Source organism: Rhincodon typus, chromosome 3 (assembly GCF_021869965.1).
Source record: "Rhincodon typus isolate 14 chromosome 3, sRhiTyp1.1, whole genome shotgun sequence".
NCBI classification, from domain to species: Eukaryota; Metazoa; Chordata; class Chondrichthyes; order Orectolobiformes; family Rhincodontidae; genus Rhincodon; species Rhincodon typus.
The window spans coordinates 36648701-36675610 of NC_063334.1; the positions used below are offsets into that span (position 1 = coordinate 36648701).

The 26910-nt window shown below is 40.0% G+C and overlaps 1 protein-coding gene across 1 annotated transcript in view; it reads left to right on the top strand.

Annotated features, from left to right (window-relative positions):
- The first annotated feature begins 466 nt into the window (after window positions 1-466).
- The window catches only part of chrna8 (cholinergic receptor, nicotinic, alpha 8), a 148059-nt gene continuing 121615 nt past the window's right edge, over window positions 467-26910 (top strand). The window contains exons 1-2 of the mRNA XM_048620319.1: window positions 467-692; window positions 15209-15348. Coding sequence (XP_048476276.1) covers window positions 467-692; window positions 15209-15348 — 366 coding nt within the window. The remainder of the gene's footprint in view (window positions 693-15208; window positions 15349-26910) is intronic.

Consider the following 26910-nt stretch of genomic DNA (forward strand, 5'->3'; position numbering starts at 1 on the left):
ACCCTAGCCAGAGACACAAAAAACTGCAGATGTTGGAACCCCAGGCAGACAATTAGGACCCAGGCAGCATCTGGCAGAGACAGCTTTTATACCTTGGGCTGCATCTTGCAGACAGTATGGGGCCTACAGAGATACTTGACATTCAACCATGATCAAAACCCATTCACACATACTCTAACCATCAGAAAGCCAACTAACCTCCAGAAGGGAATATCACAAGCACAATGGAAATTACAGATTTAGTGCGTAGATAGCATGGCCTATAACTGCCAGCCCCGACCTCACCTGAAGGGGAGCCTTTTATTCCAAGCTTCTGCATGAACAGGCTTTCCCCACAAGCACCTTCAGAACTAAGAATCACAGAGGCCAAACTGGGAACAGGGAAACTGAACCAATGGTCTCGTCAGCACAAAAGACATCCAAGAGGGGGATGCTAACCAAGCAATCCCAACAAGAGCTTCCGAACATGGGTCTTTCCAAACAGAGGACACCGGCAGGAACCTCAACCACTGAGCCTGACCATCCGAACCAGATGCCAACAAACCCGAAGATAAAAGCCCGCTTGCAAAACCCATCAAAGGTGAAGAAAATTGGGTACTCGCCAGATAAGTCCGAAGTGAACCTTACTGCATCAGCAGACTCAACCCAAATAGAAAAACCTATGCAGTCCGAAGTCTTCATCCAGGCTCCAGGTACGACAAGCTAGAACAGCCAGATGCATTTCAAAACTGCATTCTGAGTGGTGGGCATAAACTCCTGACACCCCAAAGTTCCAACCTAGCCAGCAGGGAGGGGAAGGCAGCTGGTGACAGTACATATTGGGACCATATTGGTAGGAAATCTGAGTCTAAAATTAAACACTGTTTTCTGTGTGTCAGTAACATAATGTCTAATAGTGGTAATGTAATTGATAGTGTACTTTTAAAGTACTACTGTTCTCCTGTTTGTTGTGTTAATTTCCTTGATTTACTGCAAAAGCTATTTATTGTCTATAGTTACCTTTTGTACCTTAAGTAAATGCAGAGATTTTCTTTCATTTAAACACCTGTCTACTGCCTCTTCATTCATATCTCCATATATAAGTCCAGTGTCCAGAACCAGGGGTCTGGGAGTGATTCAGACCACTTAAAGATCAGGAAAATAACTGATTGCAAACCAGAACCCTGCAGTAGTGACCTGGGAGTCACCACAGTCAGATTTGTAGAGTTCGCGATAATAGATGAGGACAATTTTGCTTAGTTGCAATTAGTAAGGTATAATGTGATTCTTACGCAGACACAAAGACGTCATTCTGAATCTGCTGTTGTTAAACAATGTATGGGCAGAGAACAGACCTCTTGTCCAACTCACTCTTAGAAAATCCAGAAATATTCTGGGTGTACTTTGGAATCTGGCAGTAGCTGTGGTGAGAAGAGCAGAGTTAACCTTTTCAGATCAATGATCTATAATCAGAGCTCAGGACTTCAAGTTTTAGGTAGGCTAGTTTTGGAGGATTGTATCTTGAAGAATTTCACTGTTAGGATGGTTGTGTGCATTGTAATTGCACTAAATATAGGCTGTGTACTGGGTATGACCCTTTTATTAACCAAGGAGGTTATAGTAGTACAGTATTGTAAATAGTGCATTCATTTGGTACTTATTAATCACTCTGGTGATTAGGCTGGGTTCGTATTTTTATATGTTCATGGGACGTGGGTGTCAGTGGCTAAGCCAGCATTTATTGTCCATTGTAAATTGACCAGATAGCAGCTAAGAGTCAATCACATTGTGGGTCTAGAGTCACATGTAGGCCAGACTCGACGAGGGTGACAAATGTCCTTCCCTAAAGGACATTAGTGAACCAGATGGTCTTCATGACGGTTGACAATGATTACATGGTTACCTTTTTATTGAATTAAATTTTCACCATCTGCCATGTCCCGAGATAGTTAAGCTGGGGATTTGAATACTAGCCCAGTGACATTAGGACAACTCTGCCACTTCCCCTATGGGGCACAGGGAGTCATTATGTTATTATAGGATAGATATGTTTTTTAATACTGCACTAGTAGTATTGTATATTTTAATACTACTGCTAGTAGTATTGTATATTACTAGCAACCTCATCCCTCTTCATCTCTCCCTTAGTCTTCTACTACCTGAGGCATGCCCCCAGTAAAAACTGTAATTCCATAAACAGCTTATCAACATAATTTAACACCATTGGCATTAGCAGTGACCAAGTTTCAAAATCTGTCCTGCGAATGTCAGACTAAGTTTCTACCAAAATGAAAGGTTTCAACAATGATATATTCCTTGAATACAAAATAACAACAAATATGAAAATTTGACCTGAATGATTAATTTGACTAATTGCAAGCTGTTCAGAAAATCACAGAAATCCATATACATTGAAGAGATTTACTTGGATCCCCAAATCAAAACACTGAGAAAAGGATGGCTGATGTGTCCTTCAAAATTATACACACATGAAGTGTGACACCTGTCTTCAGCTGACAGTGATTCCTCAGTGGAAAAATATCAATTCTGTGCTTAGACCTTTTAGGTGAGGCTGAATCTTTTGAATTAAAAATTTTTATGAAGATACTCAAAAACATAAAAGACAATCTTTTAATAAATGTTTAATTATATTATTCCAAAGTGTGCAGTTTGTAAAATGCACTCCTTCATTTTGATTTATGTTCTAATGACACTGTTGGCAGGTCGAGAGAAAATGATGCCAGACCAAAAAAGAACGTCAAAGTTTTGTTTAAGGTTCAGCACAATATTGTTAACAAGTCACTGCTTCAACTCCAGTTGTCTCCAATTCTGGGCACTGCATTTTAAAAAAGATGTCAAAACTTTTAAGAGGGGACAGAAAAGATTTATTAGAATGGTTCCAGGGATGAAAGGCTTTAGCCACATGGATAAGTTAGAGAAGCTGAGGGTGTTTTCCATGGGTAAGATGAGGTTGATGGGAGATTTGATTGGAGTGTTCAAAGATAGGAGGGAACTAGAATGAGTAAGTAGAGATACTGTTTTTATGAGCCGAGGACACAAAATTAAAATGATTGGCAACAAAATCTTATGCACATGATTTGGAATGCATTACCTGACAATGTAGGATTATAGGATTTTAGATCAGGAGTAAGCCATTCAGCCCCTTGAGTTTCTTCCACTGTTCAGCTAGATCATGGTTAAACATCTACCACTAGCCATTTTCCCTTTTATGTCTTTCATTCCTATAAATCTGTTGAACGCTGCTTTGAACATCCTCAAAGGCTCAGCTTGCACAACTATTTGGGATAGAGAATTCCAAAATTTGCCACCCTCTGAGTAAAGAAATTCCTCCTCCCTTCAGTCCTGAATGGCCTAAACCTAATCCTTAGACCACGGCTGCTGGTTCCAGACACTTCAACCAGGGCTAATGGCTACCCTTTCAAGCCTGGTTACAGGCCTGGTTTGCTCAATGCCCCCTGCACAAGAGAACCCTGCCAACTGAGGGGTCAGTCTGTGATCTTTAAATGTACTCACACCATGGCAAATATATCCTTCCTTTAGTAAGGAGGCCAAAGCTGTGTACAATACTCCAGTGTGATAATTGAGCGTATTTGATTGTAACTTTCAGGCTGGAAATTGTAATGCATCTGAGGGAGGACAAAAATACAGGACCATGGTGGGGGGGGAAGGAGTGAATGAGTGGAGAATCAGGAAGACTTGAAGGGTTGAGTGTCCTCCTTCTGTGCTGTAGCAATTCTGGTGATTCTTCGAGTGATTTCTCATTGGTTTAATTATCTTACCTCCTTATGAAGAGATTCAGACATGACTGAATTATTGTCAAACTTTTGGCTCTGTGTGGTTGTTTATAATTTGCCTTTCCATTTTCTCTCCTTGGGTATTTTCTGTTCACACTCGTCTCACCTGTCTTGGTCTGACAAGGCTTTCACTGCTATCTTGGGAAACTCTGTGCTGTCCAACAAGGGAATTGTTTTTTTTCCCTTCATTAAGTAATAGAATGCTGACCTTTAAAATGACACAGGGTTCCTGCCCCTGAATGCAGTGATATTAGTTCTAAACAGAAGCATACAATCAATGCTAAAATGAGGCTAATTCCAGGAAGGTGGCAAGCTCTAATCCAACAATAATTAGTGGCTATGGATTGCATTCCACAATATTTCTCTTTTGAGATTTTGGCTTGAGCAGAATTATTCAGGCACAGTTCTTTATAAACCAACAAAGGGTAATATCTGAATTGTTAAGCACTAATTTTAATCTAACCCTCCAGTGAGGGGCAAGTCCTTTCTGGTTTGGTTGCCCAGTTTCACACCCCATTCCAATTTTATGCTCTTTTGACGAAAATTTATAAATTGTATTGACCTTTGTCACCTCTTGATCCCAGGTATATAAGGGTTCCACCCTTCATGGACTATTTACTGTGACCACTCCACTCGCTGCCCCCTGCCTCCCTCCCCTCAAACGCACAAGCCAAATGTTTTCCTTCAGTTGAGAATCATTGCATTGGAAAGAAAAAAAATCACAGAATGAGTTAATGTTCCAGACTGAATCTCTGTAAAGGAATTTAAAATTTTTAGCATTTCAAAATTCTTTGAGCAACCAGGTACTGCTTTGTGGATGCAGCTGCTGACCATTCATTTTGTTGTGCACTTCTGTTTTTATGATTCTATAAAGGTGGCTGGTGAGACACTTTACCAAGAGCAGTAATGCGCCTCTGGTGTAATTGGTACGAGAACTGTATATTTCTTGACTTAACACACAATTAAATTGAAGTCTTTATTCATTTCATCACTGAAAAATTGATGTTTGAATCAGATTGTCCTTGAGTTTGAACTGGAAATCACTTTAATCTTATGAAGCGAAAGGACTCATATAGTATTTCAAGGAGGTTGTCCAGAAACTATTAGACCATAGATGATAAAATTATGTGTGTGAAATATAAAGTCATCGACTGTGTTCTCAGTCTCCTGAGCCATAAGTTCTGGTATTTCCTCCCCAAATGCTTTGCCTGTCCACCTGTCTCTTCCTTCAAGACTGCATAAAACCTAACTCATTGACTGAGCTTTTAGTCATCTAATCTTTTTTGGCTGGGATGAAATTCTGTCTACTTGCTCTCTTACAAAGCATCTTAAATTCTTCACTCTATTAAAGACACTACATATAAATGCAAAAAGCTTTTGGTATGCACATTGACTAATGACTTGCATGGGTGTGAATTTCCAGTGTAGCAGTAATTTGGACAGCCTACTTTGCTCCCCATCTGTTCAACTTGAAAGTTTAAAAATCGATGAGGTGCAAGACAGGCATTTGATCTGGGAGAGGAGTTTCCTACTCAGTGAAGGAAGTGAAAACTCATGTTGTTAGTAATTTCTCACTTGCTCTGCGTGTCTTCAGCATGCCCTGAGAGACATCATTGCCAAATGTGTTGTTTTCAGCCCATGCACTGTTGTTACGCACGTGAACATGGCAACCAACCTGTAGTTGGTCAGATACACGTACAACTGTTGAGCTGAACAGTGAGTTTTATCATTGTGTTAGTTAGTGAAGTATTGAGCAGTACATTGAGTGAGCTGTGGTGCTTCTGTCAGTCGTGCCACCTTGCTTCTATTTCTACATGAACCACCTTAATAGATAACTTGGCTTTACCAGAATGGCTCATCCAAAATCTGACATCTCCAGCAGTGCAGTGCATTGGGAATTCTAAACTGAAGTGTCATCTTACAAAGTCAAATCCTTCAAATTCGTCTGGCAAGATTTGTTTTGGGGGGTATGAAGGTCATCAGGTTATTTGAAGTACATTTGTCATTGGTTTTAATTGGTGTCATTGTGATCCTTGATGACAGATCATAACACAGTTTTGCAAACTATTAATCAGCTGTGTCATAAAGCAGCAAGCTTCATTAAATGGATATTTTTCATGCTGACTGTAGGAATGAGTTGGGTGGGGTCATTTGTTTGTCATTTATCTAGAGCAGTTCACATTTAAGCAAAGTAAAACCAATATCTATGCTTGTCAGTGATGTAAAATGAAACAGACAGGCAAGCTATGAGGGAGATTATGGGAGATTGCAGCATAACATGGACAGAGAGGGTTGAGAGGTGGTATGTGCAGTTCTGTGCACAGATGCAGAAGGATATTATTCTGGGGAAAAAGAACAGTGACCACAATTATCTTCCAATAGGAGATCCCTTGTTCTGTGCTTCCATGGTACTGTGGGAAAGCAGTTCACACCTAGAAAGCTGCAGATGTAACCTACTCTGAGTGCTTGCATCCCCTCAGACACACATGCTCACACTTGTTGGCATAGCTGGATCTCTGCCTCCCTTGCGGTCTTCCTTCCTTTCAACCATATCTCAGTGGTCAGCACTTTTCTCCTATGGAGGAACATGTGACTAAAGAGAAAACAGGCATTTGTATTGCCCCTGCCACATTGGTGAATGATACAGTGGAAATTCCCCTTCCCTTTACACTCCTCATCAAAAGAGGCAGATTTGGCCACACAATTTGCTTCCCTGCCACTCTGAAGACCATATGATATAGAAACAGAAGCAGCCATTCCACCTACAGTCTGTTCTGCTGTTAAGAGTTCATGGCTCTCTGATAATCCCCAACTCCGCATTCCTGTCTTTTCCCCATAATCCTTGATTTCATTACTGATTAAAAATCTGTCCATCTCAGTGTTCAATATTCTTAATGAGTCAACCCTCTCTGTTGAAGAATTCCATCGTTTCACCACCATGTGAGAGAAGAAATTGCTCCTCAGAACTCTCTTGAATGTGTGACCCCTAATTCTCAGATCAGGCTGTCTGTTCCTAGACTCTCTCAAAAGGGGAAACAACCTCTCTATATTTATTCTGTCACCACCCCCCACCCCACCCCCCATCCACCCCCACAAAAAAAGGAGCACCATATGTTTCAAATCAGGTCTCTTCTCATTCTTCTAAACTCCATCGCTCTCCCTCTCGTCGCTCTCTTGCTCTCTCACTCCCCACCCCACCTCTCCCAGGGGTTTTTCATTTCCTCACTCTCTCTCTCTCACTCTCACTTGCTGTCACTGATTGGGCCCAAACTACGCAACTCCGCTCTTAAGAAAATCTCTACATGCCCTGGATCAACCTGTGACCCTTCTTTGGACTACAACCTGTGCCAGTATATATTTCCCTCAATAAGAGGACCGAAACTATTTGAAGTTTTCTAGGTGCAGTCTTACTAGTGCTTTGGTATAATTTTATACACCATTCCATTTGCCTTCTCTATTGCCTACTGAACTTGGATGTTAGCTTTTTCTAATTCAAGCATGAGGGCCACCAAAACTGTCACTGTTCTGTAACATTTCTCCATTTACATAATAATCTGCTCCTCTATTCTTCCTGCCAAAGTGCATAACCTCAATTTTTTCCCACATTATATTCCATCAACTTAGCTTCTTGCTGACTATTAACTTGTCCGTGTCTCTGTACAGACATTGTGTATTGCCCTATCATTATCTTGTTGAACTGTGTTAGGTCAGTACATATTCCAATGAACACATTTGGGTTTGGTTACAGTACCCATTCCCAAGTAACACTTGGTTGGTTTGGTCACCAGGGACACAATTCCCATTTTTGTCATTACCTCAAGTTGTTCCTGAACTTGATGCATAAAGAGATGAAGAATCTTCCTAGGTGTGTAGGGACATGGCGGTTTAACTTCCTTCTTTAGCATGATTGTTTATTCAGTATCAAATTTCCCAATTCCTGTGAACAACTTAGGATCTCCTGAGCTGTTCAACTTCATCAAATATTTGAATGGAGGCTGAGGGCAAAATGCATGTCCTTGCTCTAGAATGAGGTTTCCTGATTATGAGTGACGTATACGTGCTCAAATTTGACATCATTTGTTATTCAGAGCTGCTTGTATCGTACCTTTTTAAGAGAGAAACCAACTGGGCAATGTAGGTTCATCTCTGTAAGGTATAACTTGTGTTTCATCAGCCATGGTATTAAATCTGTGACACTTGCCCTTGCATCAAGCTTAAAATTAATGAAATATCCATTGACATAAACAGGTTCTGTCAAACATGAATTGTCTGGATCACCTACTTCCTCAAGGAAAGCCTCAGGTGTCATCTCTAATGCTGGAGGTTCAATCCCATTAACATCCTTGTGTGAGTACATCTTCTGAAAGTGACCTACACTTTTACAGATGTAACATTCTTTTGTCAAAGCTGGGACTCTTTGTGCTTGTGAGACATTTTTGCTCCAAAATGACACTTGGTTCGCTGTTTGGCCACCTTTTTGTGGCTTGTCACATGGATGTCCTGAATATGGATATGAAGTGGATAGGCTCTGCTGTCCTTTTTCCCCCTCAGGATTTCTCTGTGATTCTTCCTGGTTTTATGCTTCTAACATGCATAGAATACGTTTCCCCAAAGTCAAATCTTTGGACTATAATAGATCTGAAAAGACTTAATGATTCCAAAACCAATACTGTCACTTATGAGTACTGTTTTCAGAAGTCTAATCTTAGTTTTCAAGTGGATGGAATTTTTCTCCTCCCTGGTGTGGTGATGGTAATGGCAGGAATCATGACAAAACAAGATGAGAATGGGGGAGAAATATCTAATTCTTAATGTGGAAAAAGAACATCCTCAATTTTCTCCTCAAGCCTTAAATGGTGGACTGATCTCACTATTGAATAGTGGCTAACTTATTTCCATGCATTTGCATCTCATCCTATTAATTTCCAATGCTCCTTTCCTCCACTGAGAAAATAGGTGGCTCAAAACCGATAGATAAAACAGAATGGGTACTTGGTAGTTACAGTTTTGTGCCTGTGCCAGCCATCACACAACTGCTGCACAAGGTTTTTGCACAGTCAATGACCACTATATTCTTCAACCCTTCATTCATGCAGCTCCATGTTAAAAAACTGCCTGCTCTCGGACCAGCTCACTCACCACCTGAATTCTTCAACACTTTCCTTTGGAGCTGATGGACATTTGACTTGCATACTTCTGCCAGATCACTTTGCACAGTGGGACAGTGACACTGGATACATTTGCGCTGACATGGACACCTGAATCATACGGCTGTTAGCTTGCTTTCTTAGTGCTGACTGACTGCAGCATTTAATTACATGCTACCAGCCTCTGCAATTTGGTTTGCTTTTTAGTGCAGAGGAAAAGGTTTGTGAAAGTGGGGAGTGCTGACCAGTCAATCTATCAATGTGGTGGGAAGTTCCTCACTGACAGCAATAGAGAGCAAAATATCTCCATTCCTAACAAGTATTGAATAGCGAGTTGAGATTCTCGCTGGTGAATAGTGAGAGACCTATTTACATTAATTAGCATCTCATTAACATCCTCATTAATGTATAATCTCAGTTCATTAATGCGCAATTTCCCATTCTCCTATTTGCCAGATAGAAAATCGTTAGTGACAATTGCCAATATGAAAGAGCAGGTACCTTCCCTTCACTTGCTCCTCCAGAACTCCTCCAGCCACCAACATTTCAGGGTAGACTCTGTTGGTAACATAATCCATGCCCCCAATCCAGTTGGACATTCAGGTCTCCTTTTGCAGTGGGGATGCCAGTTACCCTCAGTCCATTAAATCTCTGCAAATAAAACTAACTGTGTAGGGCAGCTGCAGACTACCAGCACTTTTAAAAGGTTGTGTGCAGGAGGTCTGCCAGTACCAGTACCACTACCTGCGGCAGCTGCATTGTTGGGATGACTTTGGGAAGATAGTGCACGAAATCTTGCTAGAGTTCAGAGAGGTACCCTCCATGAAATTTGTCAAGAATGGTGCTTAGTCACTTCCAGCTCATTGTTCTGTTTCTCTCCTGTTTGTCTGTGATTTCTTTTTTTTTCCCCAGTATCTGCTTCCACACACTTTTTAAAACCCTTCCTCCAAAAGAAGATCTTCTCAAAGATCTGACAAAGACAAATCAGAAATCCTATGACAATCTGTCTGTTATGCATTGTGATTGCAGTAATATCCATATTAACATCCATAGCAACTGGCCCGAACCGTCAGCCTTCCTGCTCCTCTGATGCTGCTTGGCCTGCTGTGTTCATCCAGCTCTACACCTTGTTATCTCAGATTCTCCAGCATCTGTAGTTCCTGCTATCTTTTAAATCATGCTGTTTCTTCTTAGGTTAAAGTAATTTTCAAATACTTTAATTTTATAATTCTATAATTCTTCTAATACAACTTTAAATTTTTTCTGCTGTAAGTTACTGCTTCCTGCTCTGAAAATCTCTTTTTTTCTCTTGTGAAACTCTGGTGTTTTTAAAATTTAAACCTTAAAAGTACTGTAACAATATTCCTCTGGTAAAAGTTTTGAAGTTCTTTTAAACAGTTCAAAGCTTGCTGTGGTTGGTTTGCTCGCTGAGCTGGTTCGTTAGTTTGCAGACTTTTCATTACCCTGCTGGATAACATCATCAGTGCAGCCTCCGATGAAGCGCTGTTGTGTTTTCCCACCTGGTATTTCAACTCTGGAGTCCGTTCGTTGCCTCATTTATGGTTTTTCTTTGCAGCAATGTATATATAGGGTCTAATTCTACTTGTTTATTGATGGCCTTCTTGGTGGAGAATCAAGCTTCTAGAAATTCCCATGCTTGTCTCTGTTTGGACTGTTCTAGGATCCTGATGTTGTCCCAACTGAACTGGTGGTTCTCCTTATCCATGTGAATGAAGGCACACGTGTGAAACTGGCCACAAGAATGCATGAACACCAACTAGCAACAAAAAGACATGACCAGTACTCACTTGTCTCCATTCACATGGATAAGGAGAACCACCAGTTTGATTGGGACAACATCAGGATCCTAGGATGGGCCAAACAGAGACAAGCACAGGAATTTCATGAGGCCTGATTCTCCACCAAGAAGGCCATCAATAAACACGTAGAATTAGACCCTATATCTACGCCACTGTGAAGAAATACCAGAAATGAGGTAACCAGTAGACCCCAGAGTTTAAATACCAGGTTGGAAAACACAACAGCACTTCATTGGAGGCTGCACTGATGATGTTACCCAGCAGGGTAATGAAACGTCTGCGAACTAACGAACCAGCTCGGCGAGTAAACCAACCACAGCTTCCACAACCCGAGCTACAAATCTACTCAAGAACCTTAGTTCAAAGCTTGTAAATACTGTTCAAAACTTTCTTGCAAAGCATTTGTATAATATTCCTAGTTTTTCCAATGAAAGTCAAGGAATTCCTGCCTTTTTCAATTCTTGTAAAAATGTTTTACCTTTTTGAACAATATGAAGAACTCCAAACTTCTATTCTTCGGATGACTTGCACATTTTCAAGGAAAAAGTAGTGTATTTGGGCGCTTTCCACCATAAACATATTTTTTTTTACATAAAATTTTTCTTGCCTCTGAACTTTATTGCTTGCCTAAACCTTTATTTTGTAGTGGACCTGTGATGTTCAAAGTTGTTTCCCATATTTTCAACTAAATTTTGCAACTATATTTTATCCAACACCTATTCATGACTGCAGCAATGCATGTTTTACCAGCAAGCTTTCCTGTTTTAGTTTTCCAGTCTCTTAGCAAGCGTTTTACCATGTTTCGGTATGTTTTGTGCTCTTTTCCATAAAGCGTCTAATTTAACCACTGGAATCCGTGATGTCTCTTGATTCTGGGTGGAATTCTAACTCGGGTTTGCTCATCTCTGTCTCAGTGTGACACACATAACTGCTCTGCACTTCTCTCCCTCAGGCTTGCATTTCACCTCAGAGTTCGGCTACAATGTTCTTACAGCCGCTGTCTGCCTGTGCTGACTAATGTCTGTTGAAACACTTTCATCTGTTCAGTGAATAGCTGAACATTTCTCAAAGCGGAACTGTTCTTAAAGTGTTAACTCAATTTGTTTGCAAAAACAACATCTTTTTTCTCCAGATCTTTTGTTTTTTTTCTGTTGGTACCATCTAGACTTTATACCACATGTTTACCATTGCCAGTATGTGGTATTAGTCACTGATTCCCACCACTGACACTGACATAGGCTGAAAATTATGAAGGTGGGAGGGTGGATTGCTTATCCTTCCCAGAAGTAAAATTGGCTCAAAGCCAGCTAATGAATTGGAACCCTGTATTGCAGCCATTGGGTGTTGCAGTTGAGCTAAAATAACTAATTGCGGGATATTTGCCCCTTGCTTAAGAGGAAGTCCTGCCTTGCTGACCATTGGCAGGCACCTCTAGCAGTACTGGTGGCACTGAGAGCTCGGTTGTGGGTTGTGTTAGTACTGCAGGCAAGCCCAAGGTAGGTTTGGGATACTGGGTTGGAGAGTGTTTGGATGGGTTTGTAGGGGGTAGGGGTGTGTAGATAGGTTTTTCAGAGCAGGCAGATGGGAAATAAAGTAGATACCGAATTCAGGGAAGGTGCTTCCCAATGCATAAAGAGCACCCCTGAAGTATACCACCTTTTTCTCTGCCACTTTATAAATTTCTTTTGCAAACAGGAATCCCATTCCCATTCTCCTGTCTACGCAGATTGTATTTTGGGTGGACAGTGTTGTAACGGCATCAGAGCTCAACTGACTCTTGATTTATGTTTTTATGTAGACCTCCTCTGCATCATGGAGGTGAGCTTGGCGGTGGTCATGAAAGTGGTGAGTTAACCACCAAGCCTATGTTATGTATCCATTTACTGATACCACACCCAACAGGCATTACAAAAAATCCAGCTCCATGTTGTAGTAAACACCATGTCTGGGTGAGAACTGATGACAGCTTTTGGTTGTGGAAGAGTACTACTACCCATCGTCCCTCTTATGTAATTCTGAAGGGCTGTTCAGGAATCTGCAGCGGAGAACATGCCATGAGTAAGTTTTGGCAGAGAGGTTCTTGTCCTTAGAAAACTAGATGTGGTTTACTATGTGACAGTAACTCCATACTATTAAATATATTACTAATGAGGGGAAGTGAAGACATGCCTACCACCATTGAGAGGCCGTGCCAGAGTTTAGCTAACTGATTGTCAACCCAGAGGCCAAGGGATGACAGCAGACTGAGCAAGATCAGCATTGCTCAAACATTGAGTCCTTCAGTACTTAAGGCAGCACTTATTTAACAGCAGAATTTTATTATTTAACAGGCTCTCTAATGACCTCACCTTCACCAGGTTTCCTCTCCACTATATGCCCTTCCAAACAGTTCCAGCACTCCTCCCCCCATCCTCTAAGCATGTGAAGGCAACATTGCTATGTGCTGTGAGAGTTACAAATGGTTTCATGATTATTTCTTAAGACAGTATTCAGAATGAAATGAAAAGTGCATTAATTTTGAATAGAATTGTGATTTTGTAAGATATATTGACCAGAAGAAATTAATTCCCTGTAAAGCATTTCTGCATGTTAGAGAAGTGAAATTGAATTAAAATAACTGATGCCAATGCCTGAATATTCTTCCCAGACTGTAAATTCTATATTTCTATGTCATTTCAAATTAAAAACTAGAGTAAGCTTTCTCTTTATTTATCCACTAACCCAGAAAATTGCTTCAGTCTATGTGCCACATATTGAAAGATGTTGAGCTCATGCCAACAGTTCTCATCTTGGTGAAATCCCAGTTGCAATGTGTTATCAAGAGAAAGGTGACAAGTAGAGTGTAGCTATTTTGCCTGAGGGTGCCTAACTGTTAACTCAGTTACAAAATGACAATGACAGATGGTTAATGTTGCTGCAGACCAGGCGGCCAGTGTTGCATAGTGGTGATGCGGGAATAATTGAATATTCTTCAGTGTGCAGTGATAACTTGGGTGTCAGAGGGCTTTTGATGAATGGAAATTTAATCGAGGGACACATGAATGCATAACCCAGTGAATTATGCCTTTGGAACAGGTTGGGATTTAAGCAGAAAGTTGAACTGACAGACCTTTGTGAAGGAAATAGCTAACCCATTTGTTGAACTTTGAACAAATACTTTATTCTGAAATGAGTTCCCCTTTCCTTGTTGTATTGATCAATCCTAATGTATCAAGCATGATTGGTACTGATGTGTCACTTTGAATCCCTTCTATGTTTGGGGTTAAAATCTTCGTAACCGTTTGAAAATTTTAACAAATCTTGATGGAATGAGTAATTAATTAATACAAGAGATTTTTAATATTCTCAATGTATTAGTTCTCACTTTTTTTTAACAAGGGCTTCAGCAAAATGCTTAAAAATAAAATCTTTGCTTCTTTTTCTGTCCAGATAGTTCAAGATCTTTGAAAGTTAGGAATAGGAGCATTTCTTTGAGCTTTCTGCAGCTTTGATCTCTACTAGTAGCTGCATCAAGGACATCTTCTTATGTTGTATTTGAGTTGTACCACCATTGAGGCTTTGTTGATATGGGTATATCTGTCCTGAGATTAACACTTACTATGATGGGTGGAGAGAGTTGGCATGAGGTTATGACTGAAGGAAAGCATTGTACCTAATAGTGCCAAATATTCCACTTACTCAACCCAGCAAGAATGAATTACTGGAAAAGAGAATTTTGTATTGCCATTAATTAACACAGAATTTGCCCAGGATTTTTTCAAAGAAGACTTTGTTTACAGAATTGCAAAATTGTTATGGCACAGAAGGAGGTCCATTGGCCCATTGTGTCTGTACTGGCTGTCCAAATAAGTATGATAACTGAAGCCCATTCTCCTGCCTTTTCCTTGAATTTCACTAATGATTTCCATTCAAATAAATACCAAATGCTGGAACAAAAACAGAAGTTGCTGGAAAAGCTCAGTTCTGAGGAAGGTTTACTGGACCTGAAATGTTAACTCTGATTTTTTTCTTCACAGATGCCGCCAGACCTGCTCAGCTTTTCCAACAACTTCAGTTTTTGTTCCTGATTTACAGCATCCATAGTTCTTTTGGTTTTTAAATATACAAATGCTCTTTTGAATGCTACAATTGAACTTGCCTCTCTAACACATCCAGATGGTGCATTATTTTGTATTGTTATGATTTGTGAATATGTGATACATAATTTAAATTAACCAGTTTGAGATTTTTACATTTTAATGTAAAGCTATGAGTAAATTAATAATGCTTTAGTATTTTAATAATCACATCGTAACTTGTAAAGTTTTCAAGATAGAGCATATTTTCTACAGGGAAAGATTTCTAAAACAGTTTGAGAAAATAATTTTAGATGTATTGAGATACTGCTTATTAATACGTGGTGGTTACAATTTCATGAAAATTGACAGTTTTCAATTTTTGTGTGGAGTTTCACAGCAGGGTGCACACCAAAGAAAACTCTACCGGGACTTGCTGAAAAATTACAATCGCTTGGAGCGCCCTGTACTGAATGATTCGCAGCCGCTCACTGTTGATCTTGGGGTGACCTTAATGCAGATAATTGATGTGGTGAGTTGTAGATTAATAATTACGTTGGTGTTTAAACCTGTCGTCACACATTATATAGGCAACTTCCATGACCAACCATTTTACGCTTAAAATCGATAATGGTGGAAGTTGTCAAAATCAGCTTTGTTCAGATGCTTTAACTTTAACTTTTGAGTCAGAAGACAATGGTTCCAAATCTAACCGGAAGGCTATGCTAGAGAGTCCGTCTACTGCTACAGAGTTGTGCTGAAGGAGTGTTATAGTTTGACATGTGATTTGTTATTAATCTATTTGATGCAGAGCAGAGAGCTTTTTTCTTATCCTGGCCACATTGTGCCTTCAAACAACAGCACTAATGTAGTTTTGAGCTCTGATTCTTGCAGTTCAGACTTTAACCATAACACATTTAGGCCAGACATCCATTCAGCATTGGATGAGATATGATGGTGTGCAATTAGCCACATGTAATGAAGACGCTGGAGCAAGGAGCTGCCCATGAGTTCAGCAACCCTCAGTATAGTTTGGGATATGACTAGTGGCAGTCAGAGCTATACAGCCCATCTGATCACTGCTTTAACTGCCTGTACCAAAGGAGATGACAAGTTATTAGTTTGTAAAGATTACATGCAAACTGCCCAGTCTTTGGCATTCTCTGTCACAAGAATCCAAGGCTAGTCTGCTGGATGTGAAAATTCATACTTTTTCGCACAGGTTTGCTCTCCTGATGTCAAGTAGTTAGCGAATGTTGTTCTGTATGAGTATGAAGAGCTTCACTGTGCATGTCCCCAGTGTAACACATCTGCCCCAATTCTGATATTGGCTATTAAAAGTAGAAATTTGTTCATTCTCTAAATGAATAACATCCCCCATGAGCACCTGTGGTCTTGTCTAAGTCTAATTCTATCAAATCACATCTGTCAGGGTTCAGGTCTGTTTTTGTACATCACTGATACCAGCCTATGTCTTAATGGTTGAACAGTGTTCATTTTTGGAAGATCATTACTTCAGGAAGGTATGTACTGTTAACCTGAACAATGTTTGCCATAGTTAAAATATTTAAATGAAGGCCTCAATTTTTCCAACCAAGAAATGAGTTAAACCCAAGCCCCAGTCCCTGATTTGTATAAATGGCCATTAAAATATTATTTTCTTCACCTGCAAAACTTTAGTTGCAGAATTTCAGTGAACCATAATTGAATTTGTACTCAATTATCTCTTGATCGGTTGGGAAGGCTGTCAATCTGATCGTCAAAGTCTGTTTTAAATAAGTGAATTTACTAATGCAGGTTTGTGAAGGATTACTCTGCTGGTGGTTCCAAGGAATTTCAGACAATGAGTTTTGCAGAAATTTTATCGAGTAATTTTTCCAAATGATTTTTATTCATATTTTACTGAAATAAGTCCAAAGGACACCTGGGTTAATACAGTAAGTTTCCAATTAGTGTTTAAAGATGTCATTATCAAATCGTGAGTTGAAAATATTACAAAGAAAATCAACCTGTAGGGTGGAATGTAAGGGATACTTGTCGCAATATGGGACTGTGCAGGTTGTGCTACAGCAACAGAGCCTTTCTACTGAGCAAAGATAATTCTTCTCAATCATAACCACTGTTAGTTCTAGGGATTCTAGGCGTTAAGTATGGTCTTTGACATGCTTGATGTGAATACCATGGCTAGTTTGCTTTATGAGCATTCTGAGTCAAATTTAAGTTCTCTCACCATTTGGTGACTACACGTATGCTCATCAGGGCTTTCTTTTATTCATCCATGAGAATGGGTGCCACTGACAAGGCCAGCATTTGTTGCCCATCCAAAATTGTACAGAGGGCAAGTAAAAGTCAACCACATTGCTGTGGTTCTGGAATGACACCTAGGCCAGACTAGGTAAGGATGGCAGTTTGCTTCCTTAAAGGGTGTTAGTGACCCAGATGGATTTTTACTCTACTTATTGTTCTCTATTTATTGGTTGCCGCTTGTGTTCTCGAGCATCCCTAGTTTGTCCTTACCATGGAGTAAGGCTTTCAAACTGTCTTCAGGACAGTCACACTCTTTATTGACATGGTATTATCTTTCTGTTACTGAATACAGCTCTCTATTGCAGTGTCTTACTCCTGTTCCATTGCAAGTTTGTCTCTGATCTGTTCTCCTCTGCTGATGTCGGACATACATCATCTTCCACATATTACTTTTTACAATGCAGAAAGCTTTCTGTTGATGTAAAGAAAAGCAGTTAATGCTAGAAAACTGAAATATTATGCAACAGAAGAAACAAAGGTGGAAAAAGAATGTTGAGTCTACAGTTTGGGTGATGGAATATTCAGAAAGCCTGGTAACATCTATGGATAAAGAAGAGTGAACTCTCTTTCTAACCCCACAGGTGCTGCCAGGCCATTTCCAGCATTTTGTTTTGAATTTAGACTTTCAGCTTTGGCATCAATTTTACATGGTGTCTGGGCCATTATGGTCAGTTGCTCGTGTGTATCAACTCTGTTCAGATCCACTATGCATTTATCTTGAATTGACAGTAATAGGAAATTTGGCAAAGAACCAACATAGCATGGAATCCAATTAGAATTGCTTCAGTGCCCATTACTTACCAAGAGTAGTAACTTAGATTCAAGATACATGATGTTTTATGAATGTGCTAAAAAAAAGTCAAGGAATGTCATGCATTAGAAGTCCTGATGAATTATGGTTGAAATATTACAGTAAGTATTAGTAACCTGCCCTGGTGCTTTTCACAGATATTCAGACACAGAGTTGGAATTTCATATCCCCGTGGAGGCAAGCACAGAAGTATTTTTCAGGAAAAGCTATTTCCTGTGCCTTTTTGACCCCATGGATTTTGTACGATTGTATTCGCAATTCAGGAAGACCTTGCAGGTCAGACGTTTGTGCAGAACATTGGGAAAGTCAAGTTGGGAAAACTCCTTAATTGCCAGCTCCTTTATAAGTTTGCTCCCTCACCCCAAAACCTGATAGATTTTCCATCTTGGAGGAGGAAGCAGAATGAAGTTGAACCCTCCACTTCTGGAGGCCCTTTGGAGGTAGGAGACCATTGTGCTAGGCTGGTTAAAAGTCCTGCCTTTGTTCCTGGGATCTTGACCCGGTTGTATACAATGCTACTAGGCTCTCTACCACTCACTCATTACAGCCCCTCAGCTCCTCCACTTTCTTGTTCACTCATATGTCCCATAGCCCCTCTAGCCCCTGCTGCTTTCATATGCCATCCATTACCATGTTAAAATATTTGGTAAACAAATAAGGAGGAATCTTGCCAGAGGCTAGGATTACTGAGGCAAGTAACTCACCTCCTGACTCCCCAAAGCCTGTTCACCATCTACAAGGCACAAGTCAGGGCTTTGATCAAATGTAGCTGCATCAAAACTCAGAGCTTAACATCATTCAGGACAAAGCAGCTGGTTTGATTGGCATCACATTCACAAATGTTCATTCCCTCTACCACCAACATTCAGTAGCAGCAGTGTGTACCATTCCCAAGATGCACTGATTTGCGTAGTCCAAATTTAGCTTTGCATGTACATTTGAATATATTGCTGACTGTGGCACTGTATATTACTTTCAACATTTAGATTTTGCAATTTTTAAGTCTCGTTGGGGAAACAAAAATTGACAAAAACTTTGATTAGATTTATGCTTTTTTGCAAGTGATTTCAAATATGTTATGGCACAAAAAGGCTGAAACATCACTTTAAATAAGAAGATCTCATTCTGCCATAAGATCAGATCATCATTATCACAAGTTATGCAGTAATAAAGGATTCTAGAGGTCATACCCTCAAAAATAATACCATCTCAAGGTGTTCTGGTAACTGGAATCACAGCAAAACAATCCTCTGCTTAATATTGATATACTGAAATATCTGGTCATTATTCTCAGAGGAGCAAAGCCAGTAATTGATCAGATATATCATAGTTTACCAACTGTAATGATGAGACAGAGAGAGCACTTGATTAGTGTGTAGGCGACTGAATCAGCACAGACGTGATGGACTAAATTGCCATCTCCTATACTCCAGTTTCCTCAATTCTACATTCTGGTACATTCTGATCATTCTGCCAAAAAGCCATTTTTTTTCTTATGCAGCCCCTCAAGATTGAGGAAGACTTGCTTCCACCCAAGTTCAATGAGTTCTGGTATGGCCAATAAGTCCAACGCTCAATCTGCAGACTGTCTCACATGTCGGGCAAGTGGTAGTTGAGGAGTTGGGTAGTTGGAGATTTGTGGGCTCTCACTGATGCCTCAACTTCTCTTCTATGAGTTTCTCGGTGTGTTCCAGGACATTCCAAGTGTGCTTCTCCCTTTTAGTCAGTCAGAAATCAGAGTCTCTATTGGTTTAAAAGAATGTTTGACTTATTCAGAGATTCTTTAAGGACATCCCTAAAGCATTTATGTTCTACTCCTGGGAGTCTCCTATTTAACATTCTGAGTAGAACAATCGCTTCAGGAGTTAAGAATGTGAGTTATGTGTCCCACCTCGAGGAGCTAGATTAAAACGATTAGCACCTCATTGATGGGCAAGTTCTGTTAAGAGAGAGGATGCTACTGTCGGATCATTTTTCTAACCCTAGGATTTGTGAAGGCACTGTGGGTAATACTTCTCCAGTGCTTTGGGGCGTAACTGCTTCAAATCTCTGAAGCGTGTAGGAGTGCTGGTTTACCAAGCATCTGTAATTCCCATGCTCTTTGTTTGGGGGACTTAGATGACCTACAGCAAAAATCCATTATGGATGTTTCAGCAGTGCTCTTGCTTTGTAAATTTCAGCTCACTCAGTTCGTGGTTAGCAGCTTAAGCAGTGGCTCACCAGCATGATTCCAGCTGCACTCAGATGGAGTCTTCAAATCTATCACTGCTGATGAATAAATAATCTCAAAATGTTCAAAAATTGGGATTGTGCAATGATGCGAGTGTGTTAAAACTCAATCTCCATTTTTCACACCTATCACCCTTGTAGAAATATGCACTGATCTCTTCACAAAATGTTTTTCAGTGGGGAAAGAAAGGAACTGGAGTATAATGGACAGAAATATCTAATGATGATGTCATGGATCGTGCTACTGTGCCATCAGGAGCGCAGGATAGAGAAGAGTCCAGAGAGAAGTATGTAAGGGAGCAGAAGTTAGATACAGTACCAGAGAGCTGTATTCAGTCATATATACACATATAAGTGTAAATAAAAAGTCTGCAGTTCTGAAGACAGTGAGAGAGCCCTAATCCAGGGTAAGAATAACTAGAGATGCTCGAGACTAAGAATGATGCCAGGATAGTCTAGGAAAAACAGAATAGCCTTCAAGTGTACAAGTATTGTCATGACTCACCCAGGTAGTGTACTGGAAATCAAGCCCCACTTGTCCCACAGTTGTCATAAAAATTCAGGAGTTCAGAAAAAGTGCACAGAATTCCCAATTTCTGTGTTTGACACCCAGGTTGATAGAAAACAGAGAACAGTTTTCTGTGCTTAACAAGAACTATGTATTACAAATAAATAGATTCTAGCTACGGATTAACAATATTCAACCATCAACATATATCACCGCCAGTTAAAATTCTAACATTCCTTTAGAACTCCTCCAAAAAAGAATCAACAAAATTATTGGTGTTGTACATGGCTGGAAAGCTAAAAGGCTGTTCAATGGCCTTCATCATGGGGTTCGCTGATGTGATCCTTTTGCCTTATCAGAACTTGTTTGATGATCTCTTTCTTCTCTAGGTACTTTCACTTGCTTGTATGAGCCACATAGTGGCTAGAATACTACTAAAAACACGAGGCATAACAATAATTAGCAGCATCATTAAATCTGAAGTTTTGTTGTTTAGTAATAATTTTATGCAGTGCAAAGAAACTAGAAAACCAAGTAGTATCAATATTTATTTTTGATAAACAATTCTTATCTGTGCAAATTGAATGTTGTAACTGCTACAGTGAGTTGTATTTACATAGGATGATGAACAAGTGCTACAGCACTTCACCGGAGTGTATAATTTGACACCAAACCACACTAGGGAGATATTAAAAATTCAGATGGTAAAAAGTTTGATCAATTAGAAAAGTTTTGTAGCTTGAAGTAGATGGAAGATATCAAGAGTGAGAGCTGTTCTTTCCTGCACTTCTTTTCTCTTTACTCATCATTCACCAACCATTTCCTTTATGATTATTTATTAAAACCCTTTTAGAAGGTAATACTGAGTCAGCTTCCACCCCCCACAATTGTCAAGAGATGTTTTAATACTTTGTTTATCTCATTGAACCTAAATAGGTTGTCATCTGAAGGCTACAGCTTCTGTGATCATCAAACATTCATTTCTCATTTGGTTAAATGAAATTTCAGCACAGATAGATCCTTAATGAAATATTCCCCTTTGGGGTTCGTCGATGGGAGACAAATGGCAGAATTTGGCAATGGGCAGCACTTAGGAGTTTACTGTGTGTGGAAAATACATCATGCACCACAATTATTTTTATAAGTGGTGTATCCTTTATATTTATATGTAAACATACCATTTCTTTAATCCACTGTGATCCCAAGCTTCAAGCAGAATGCAATAATGTAGAAAAAGGAGCAGGAGTAAAGCATATGTTTTGATCTCAGATTTAACTACCAGACAAGTCAGATCCCAGTCAAAAATCTGGGTTGATATATTATGTTTTAGTTTTAAAAAGATGGTCTCTCACTGAAACATAAATGTGCAATGCTGCAGCCTTTGTCTTAACAATAAACCAGGCATTTAGTACAAAATAACTGAATTGGATCATCCAAACTATCCGCTTATAGTAACAATTCAAAGATTTTAAGCACATAGTGAAGGCACCATTCCATTAATCCAAAAACACTCCTTTATAAATTGAAAAAGAACAAAATATCTTTCGTATATTACCCAGTATAATTCTCAAAAAACCCCTGGAACAATTCCCAAAGCACCAGCTGCAGTTCCCAGCATACTTCCCAACAATGTGGACTTCAGAAGTTTCAGAATCTCCCCTCCCCCTACCGCATCCCAAAACCAGCCCAGCTTGTCCCCGCCTCCCTAACCTGTCCTTCCTCCCAACTATCCCCTCATCCCATCTCAAGCCCCACCCCCATCTCCTACCTACTAACCTCATCCCGCCCCCTTGACCTGTCCGTCCTCCCTGGACTGACCTATCTCCTCCCTAACTCCCCACCGACACTCACCTTTACTGGCTCCATCCCCGCCTCTTTGACCTGTCTGTCTCCTCTCCACCTATCTTCTCCTTTATCCATATTCTATCCGCCTCTCCCTCTCTCCCTATTTATTTCAGAATCCCCTTCCCCTCCCCCATTTCTGAAGAAGGGTCGAGGCCCAAAACGTCAGCCTTCCTGCTCCTCTGATGCTGCTTGGCCTGCTGTGTTCATCCAGCTCTACACCTTGTTATCCCAACATACTGCTCATTTAATACTCACATTAATATCTCTATATCTAACACCTTGTAGGTTTAATTCACTTGGGGTTTCAAATTTTAAATCAGAACTATGGTAGCTTCTTCTTGGAGTTATCATGCATTTGAGCCTCATAGTGCTGGAGAGGCAATGACATTGAATTATTTTCCCTTAGCATCATCTGCATTCCTGGGGTCATCACTTATTCTGATATCTGGATGATCTTGTCAGCCTTCTCAACCCTATGATGATTTCTGCACTGCCAATTATGGACCAGCCATTACTATTTTGAACACGAGAAAGACCCAAACCATTTTCTGACACCCCCCTCAAAAACTCTACTTCTGTGCCAATGGTTCCAATCCATTCCTGTACTGCTCTATTTAGGTAGAAACAGATTGTACAAAATCTGGGGCATTGTTTGACTTTGGGATGGGTTCAAACCACCATCAGTTACCCAGTCCACTGTACAGTACATTTTAAATGGGTCGTGACCCAGCTTAGCAGTCTTGTTGTTGCAATTTAGTCACCTCTGCAAAGCCCAAGTAATGTAATGATCTCATTTCTGGACTTGTTTCTCGTAAACTTAAACTTTAACTTGCTCAAAATAGAGTTCACTTATCTTTTGTCCCACTCCAGCTTGGATTCATACAGTGTCATGAAGTCTCTCGAGATCTTTCAAGATGGTGGACAGGATTTGAATCCTCTGAGGAAGGGTCACCGGACCTGAAACATTAACTCTGACTTTTTTCTTCACAGGTGCTGCCAGACCTGCTGAGCTTTTCCAGCAACTTCTGTTTTTGTTCAGGATCTGAATCCACATGTTTGATAGTTAAGAGGTGATCAAGGTTTAACATGCCTTGATGTGGACTACTGACGACAAAACTATGTTTTTTTATAGGGATTTAAATGTGTTGAGTGGACTTCAATAATTGAGAACTGATATATTTTGCATTGTGAACTGTGTAATAGAAAATTAAAACATTATTTCATTTAACCTCAACGGACATTGGGGTTAGGGGATTGTTTGCATAACTGTGTAAGGGAAAAGGATATTGGATAGGCAGAAGTCATGAATTGGCATGAGTTGACATAGGCGCTATAAGAGGCCAGGGCATGGATGAAGCATGGTTTTATGGAGTGATGCGGGTGAGGACATGTAATAAGTAAGGGCTAGAGGGCCCACTGTCAAAGAAAGCAATGAAGTAAAGTTCCAAAGAACTGAGGTGAGTCTTTCAAACATTCCACCTTGGCACTTGGAAGCCTCTATGGCCACCTCTGATCTTCACAGGAGTATGATGGACCTAATTCCAACACAGTGTCTTGCCCCCTCCCTGGAACAAAGATTCTGCCATTCAGCCCCCTTCTTCCTAAGGTGGGTGTGACTAACTAGGAAATTTCTCAAGTTGAGCTACTACCTTTGAGATCAAAATCTATGCCACCGTCTCAATTTACTTTTCACCCTCATTTTTCTTACAAACCACCTCGGTATATTACATTAACCTTCCTCATTTTCATCATCAGATCCCATTGTAACTCTATCCCACCTTTCATCTTTATATCTTTCTCACCCAGCCCATCCTCCTTTTCATGGCTCTAGCCTCTGGTGTATCACCCTTGGCAGAGTCCCTACCTAGAATAATGATGGCAGAAACAACTTTGATTTCTTTTGTGGATTTCCTTCCCTAAACTCCTTAGCTACCATAAGTGGACAGACAATTCTTAAAAGCCTTCACAAAATCCAATGTTTTAATTATAGTTTCTGTGAATTCTCTAACCTCTCTATCTGCTAACACAGCATGACATCTATTTGCTTTAGCGTCTTTAGGATACCTTTTATCATTTGAGCTTGCACTAAACTAGGTTTGCATTGTCACTTTTGCAATGGTGTAAGTGAAATGTGAGTTTGGTTCTTTGGCTTTCTTGACACTTCCTGACTATACAGATATCTTCTTTACAAGCATGAGTTGTGGTCTTGTTCTCGTCAGCACATTCAAAAAGACTCAAAATTGAAGGAAATATTTGGTTCAAATCAAGTAGTTCTGACTTTATTAATGTTCTGTTACACTTAACTTAGTTTCCTCAAGGCCTTTTAATGTGTGTCACTGTCAGTGGTGTATGAAACATCCCTTCAGAATACACCATTGGCTCATTCAGCCTCTTTCCATGCAGCCTGTAATAAATAAGTTAGAGATAATTCACTGAAATATGCACAGCTTCTACGAATACTACCAAACTGTAATTGTATTCCTGTGCTGTAATGAATATTTAAATGATTGCAGAATCAAATCGCAGAAGGTACTTTATGTGAGAGAGAAAATGGAGAAGAAAATGTAGGATAATCTCTGTGGTCGGAGAAAATTGACGTACTTGTTTGATTTCAATATGAAAAAATGCATTCAAGCATCCTGTTATCCCTGGTATTGTGATGGTTATGCTATTGAACTAGTACTGAGAAACTAAGTACTAAAGAATACTCCTTGCTGTCCCCTTGACTCTTGACGTTACAGCTGCTAAATTTTCAAAAATGTTTCCACTGATTCTTTGATCAGAAACTGAAGAAATGGTTCTTAACATGCTGTCTCCTTATTTTCTGCCTTTCTGGTGTGTTAGAGGAAAATAACTTGCTCATTCTCTGAAGAAGGGTCTAGGCCCGAAACGTCAGCTTTCCTGTTCCTCTGATGCTGCTTGGCCTGCTGTGTTCATCCAGCTCTACACCTTGTAATCTCAGATTCTCCAGCATCTGCAATTCATACTATCTCATATTCATACACTATTGTTAAAATACAATAAAAGAAAGAAAAAAAATGGAATAACGACTCTGTTGGAAAACTTAATAGAATAATTAAATATTTAAAATTGGTGGCATGGGGACAGTGAAGAAGATTTTCTAAGATTACAAAGGGACCTTGATCAAATGGGTCAAAGGGTTGAAAAATGGCAGATGGAATTCAATCTAGATAAATGCGAGGTATTGCATTTTGGTACAAAAAATAGGGATAGGACTTGTACAATTAATGGTGCGGCCTTGGGTAGTGTTATAGAACAGATGGATCTAGGGGTGTGGGTACATAATTCTTTGAAGTTTGCGTCACATATTGACAGGGTGGTTAAAACGGTGTTTGATGCGCTTCCCCTCATTGCTCAGTCCTTTGGGTATAGGAGTTGGGAAGTCATGTGGAGGTTGTACAGGACATTGTTGAGATCTCTTCTGGAGTTCTGTGTTCAGTTCTGGTCACCCAGTTATAGGAAGGATATTATTAAAATGGAAGGGGTTCAGAAGAGATTTATCAGGATCTTGCTGGATTCGGAATGTTTGAATTCTGAAGAAAGGCTGTATAGGCTAGGACTTTTTTCATTGGAGCATAGGAGAGGTGACCTTGTAAAGGTTTATAAAATCATGAGGAGTATAGATAGGGTTAATGGTAGGTGTCTTTTTCTTAGGATGGGGGATTTCAAGACTAGGGGACACATTTTTAAGGTGAGAGGGGAGAGATGACATGAGGGGCAAATGTTTTACACAGAGGATGGTTTGCGTGTAGACTGAACTTCCTGAGGAAGTGGTGGATGTGGGCACAGTTGCAGCATTTAAAAGATACTTGGGTAAGTACATGAATCAGAAACATTTGGAGGGATATGAGCTTGGAGCAGGCAGGGACTAGTTTAGTTTGGGATTATGTTCGGTATGGACTGCTTGGACTGAAAGATCTGTTTCCATGCTGTATGATGCTATGACCATGACTCTATAACTACTAAACAGTAACTGTTCCAATAAAGTAACATCCCATAAACAGACCTTTGGCAAAGGCAAATTCAGTAAAATAGATTCTCTCACATGCAATTCTCCAGTCCAGGAGGAATAGGAAATCAAGGGAAAATTCTGAGAGAAAGAGGAAAAGAGAGAGCGTAGCAGGGAGAGATGTACTGCAGTTTCCAAACCCAGATTCAAGACCCCAGCAGCTGCTACTGAGTAACCATCCGCCTTCCCCGCCCTGCTAGTTAGGTCGGAACTTCAGGGTCTCAGGAGTTTCAGCTCACCACTGAAAAAAAATGCGGTTTTAAAGTGTCATAACAAGGTGTAGAGCTGGATGAACACGGCATGCCAAGCAACATCAGAGGAGCAGGAAAATTGACGTTTCAGGCCTAGACCCTTCTTCAGAAAA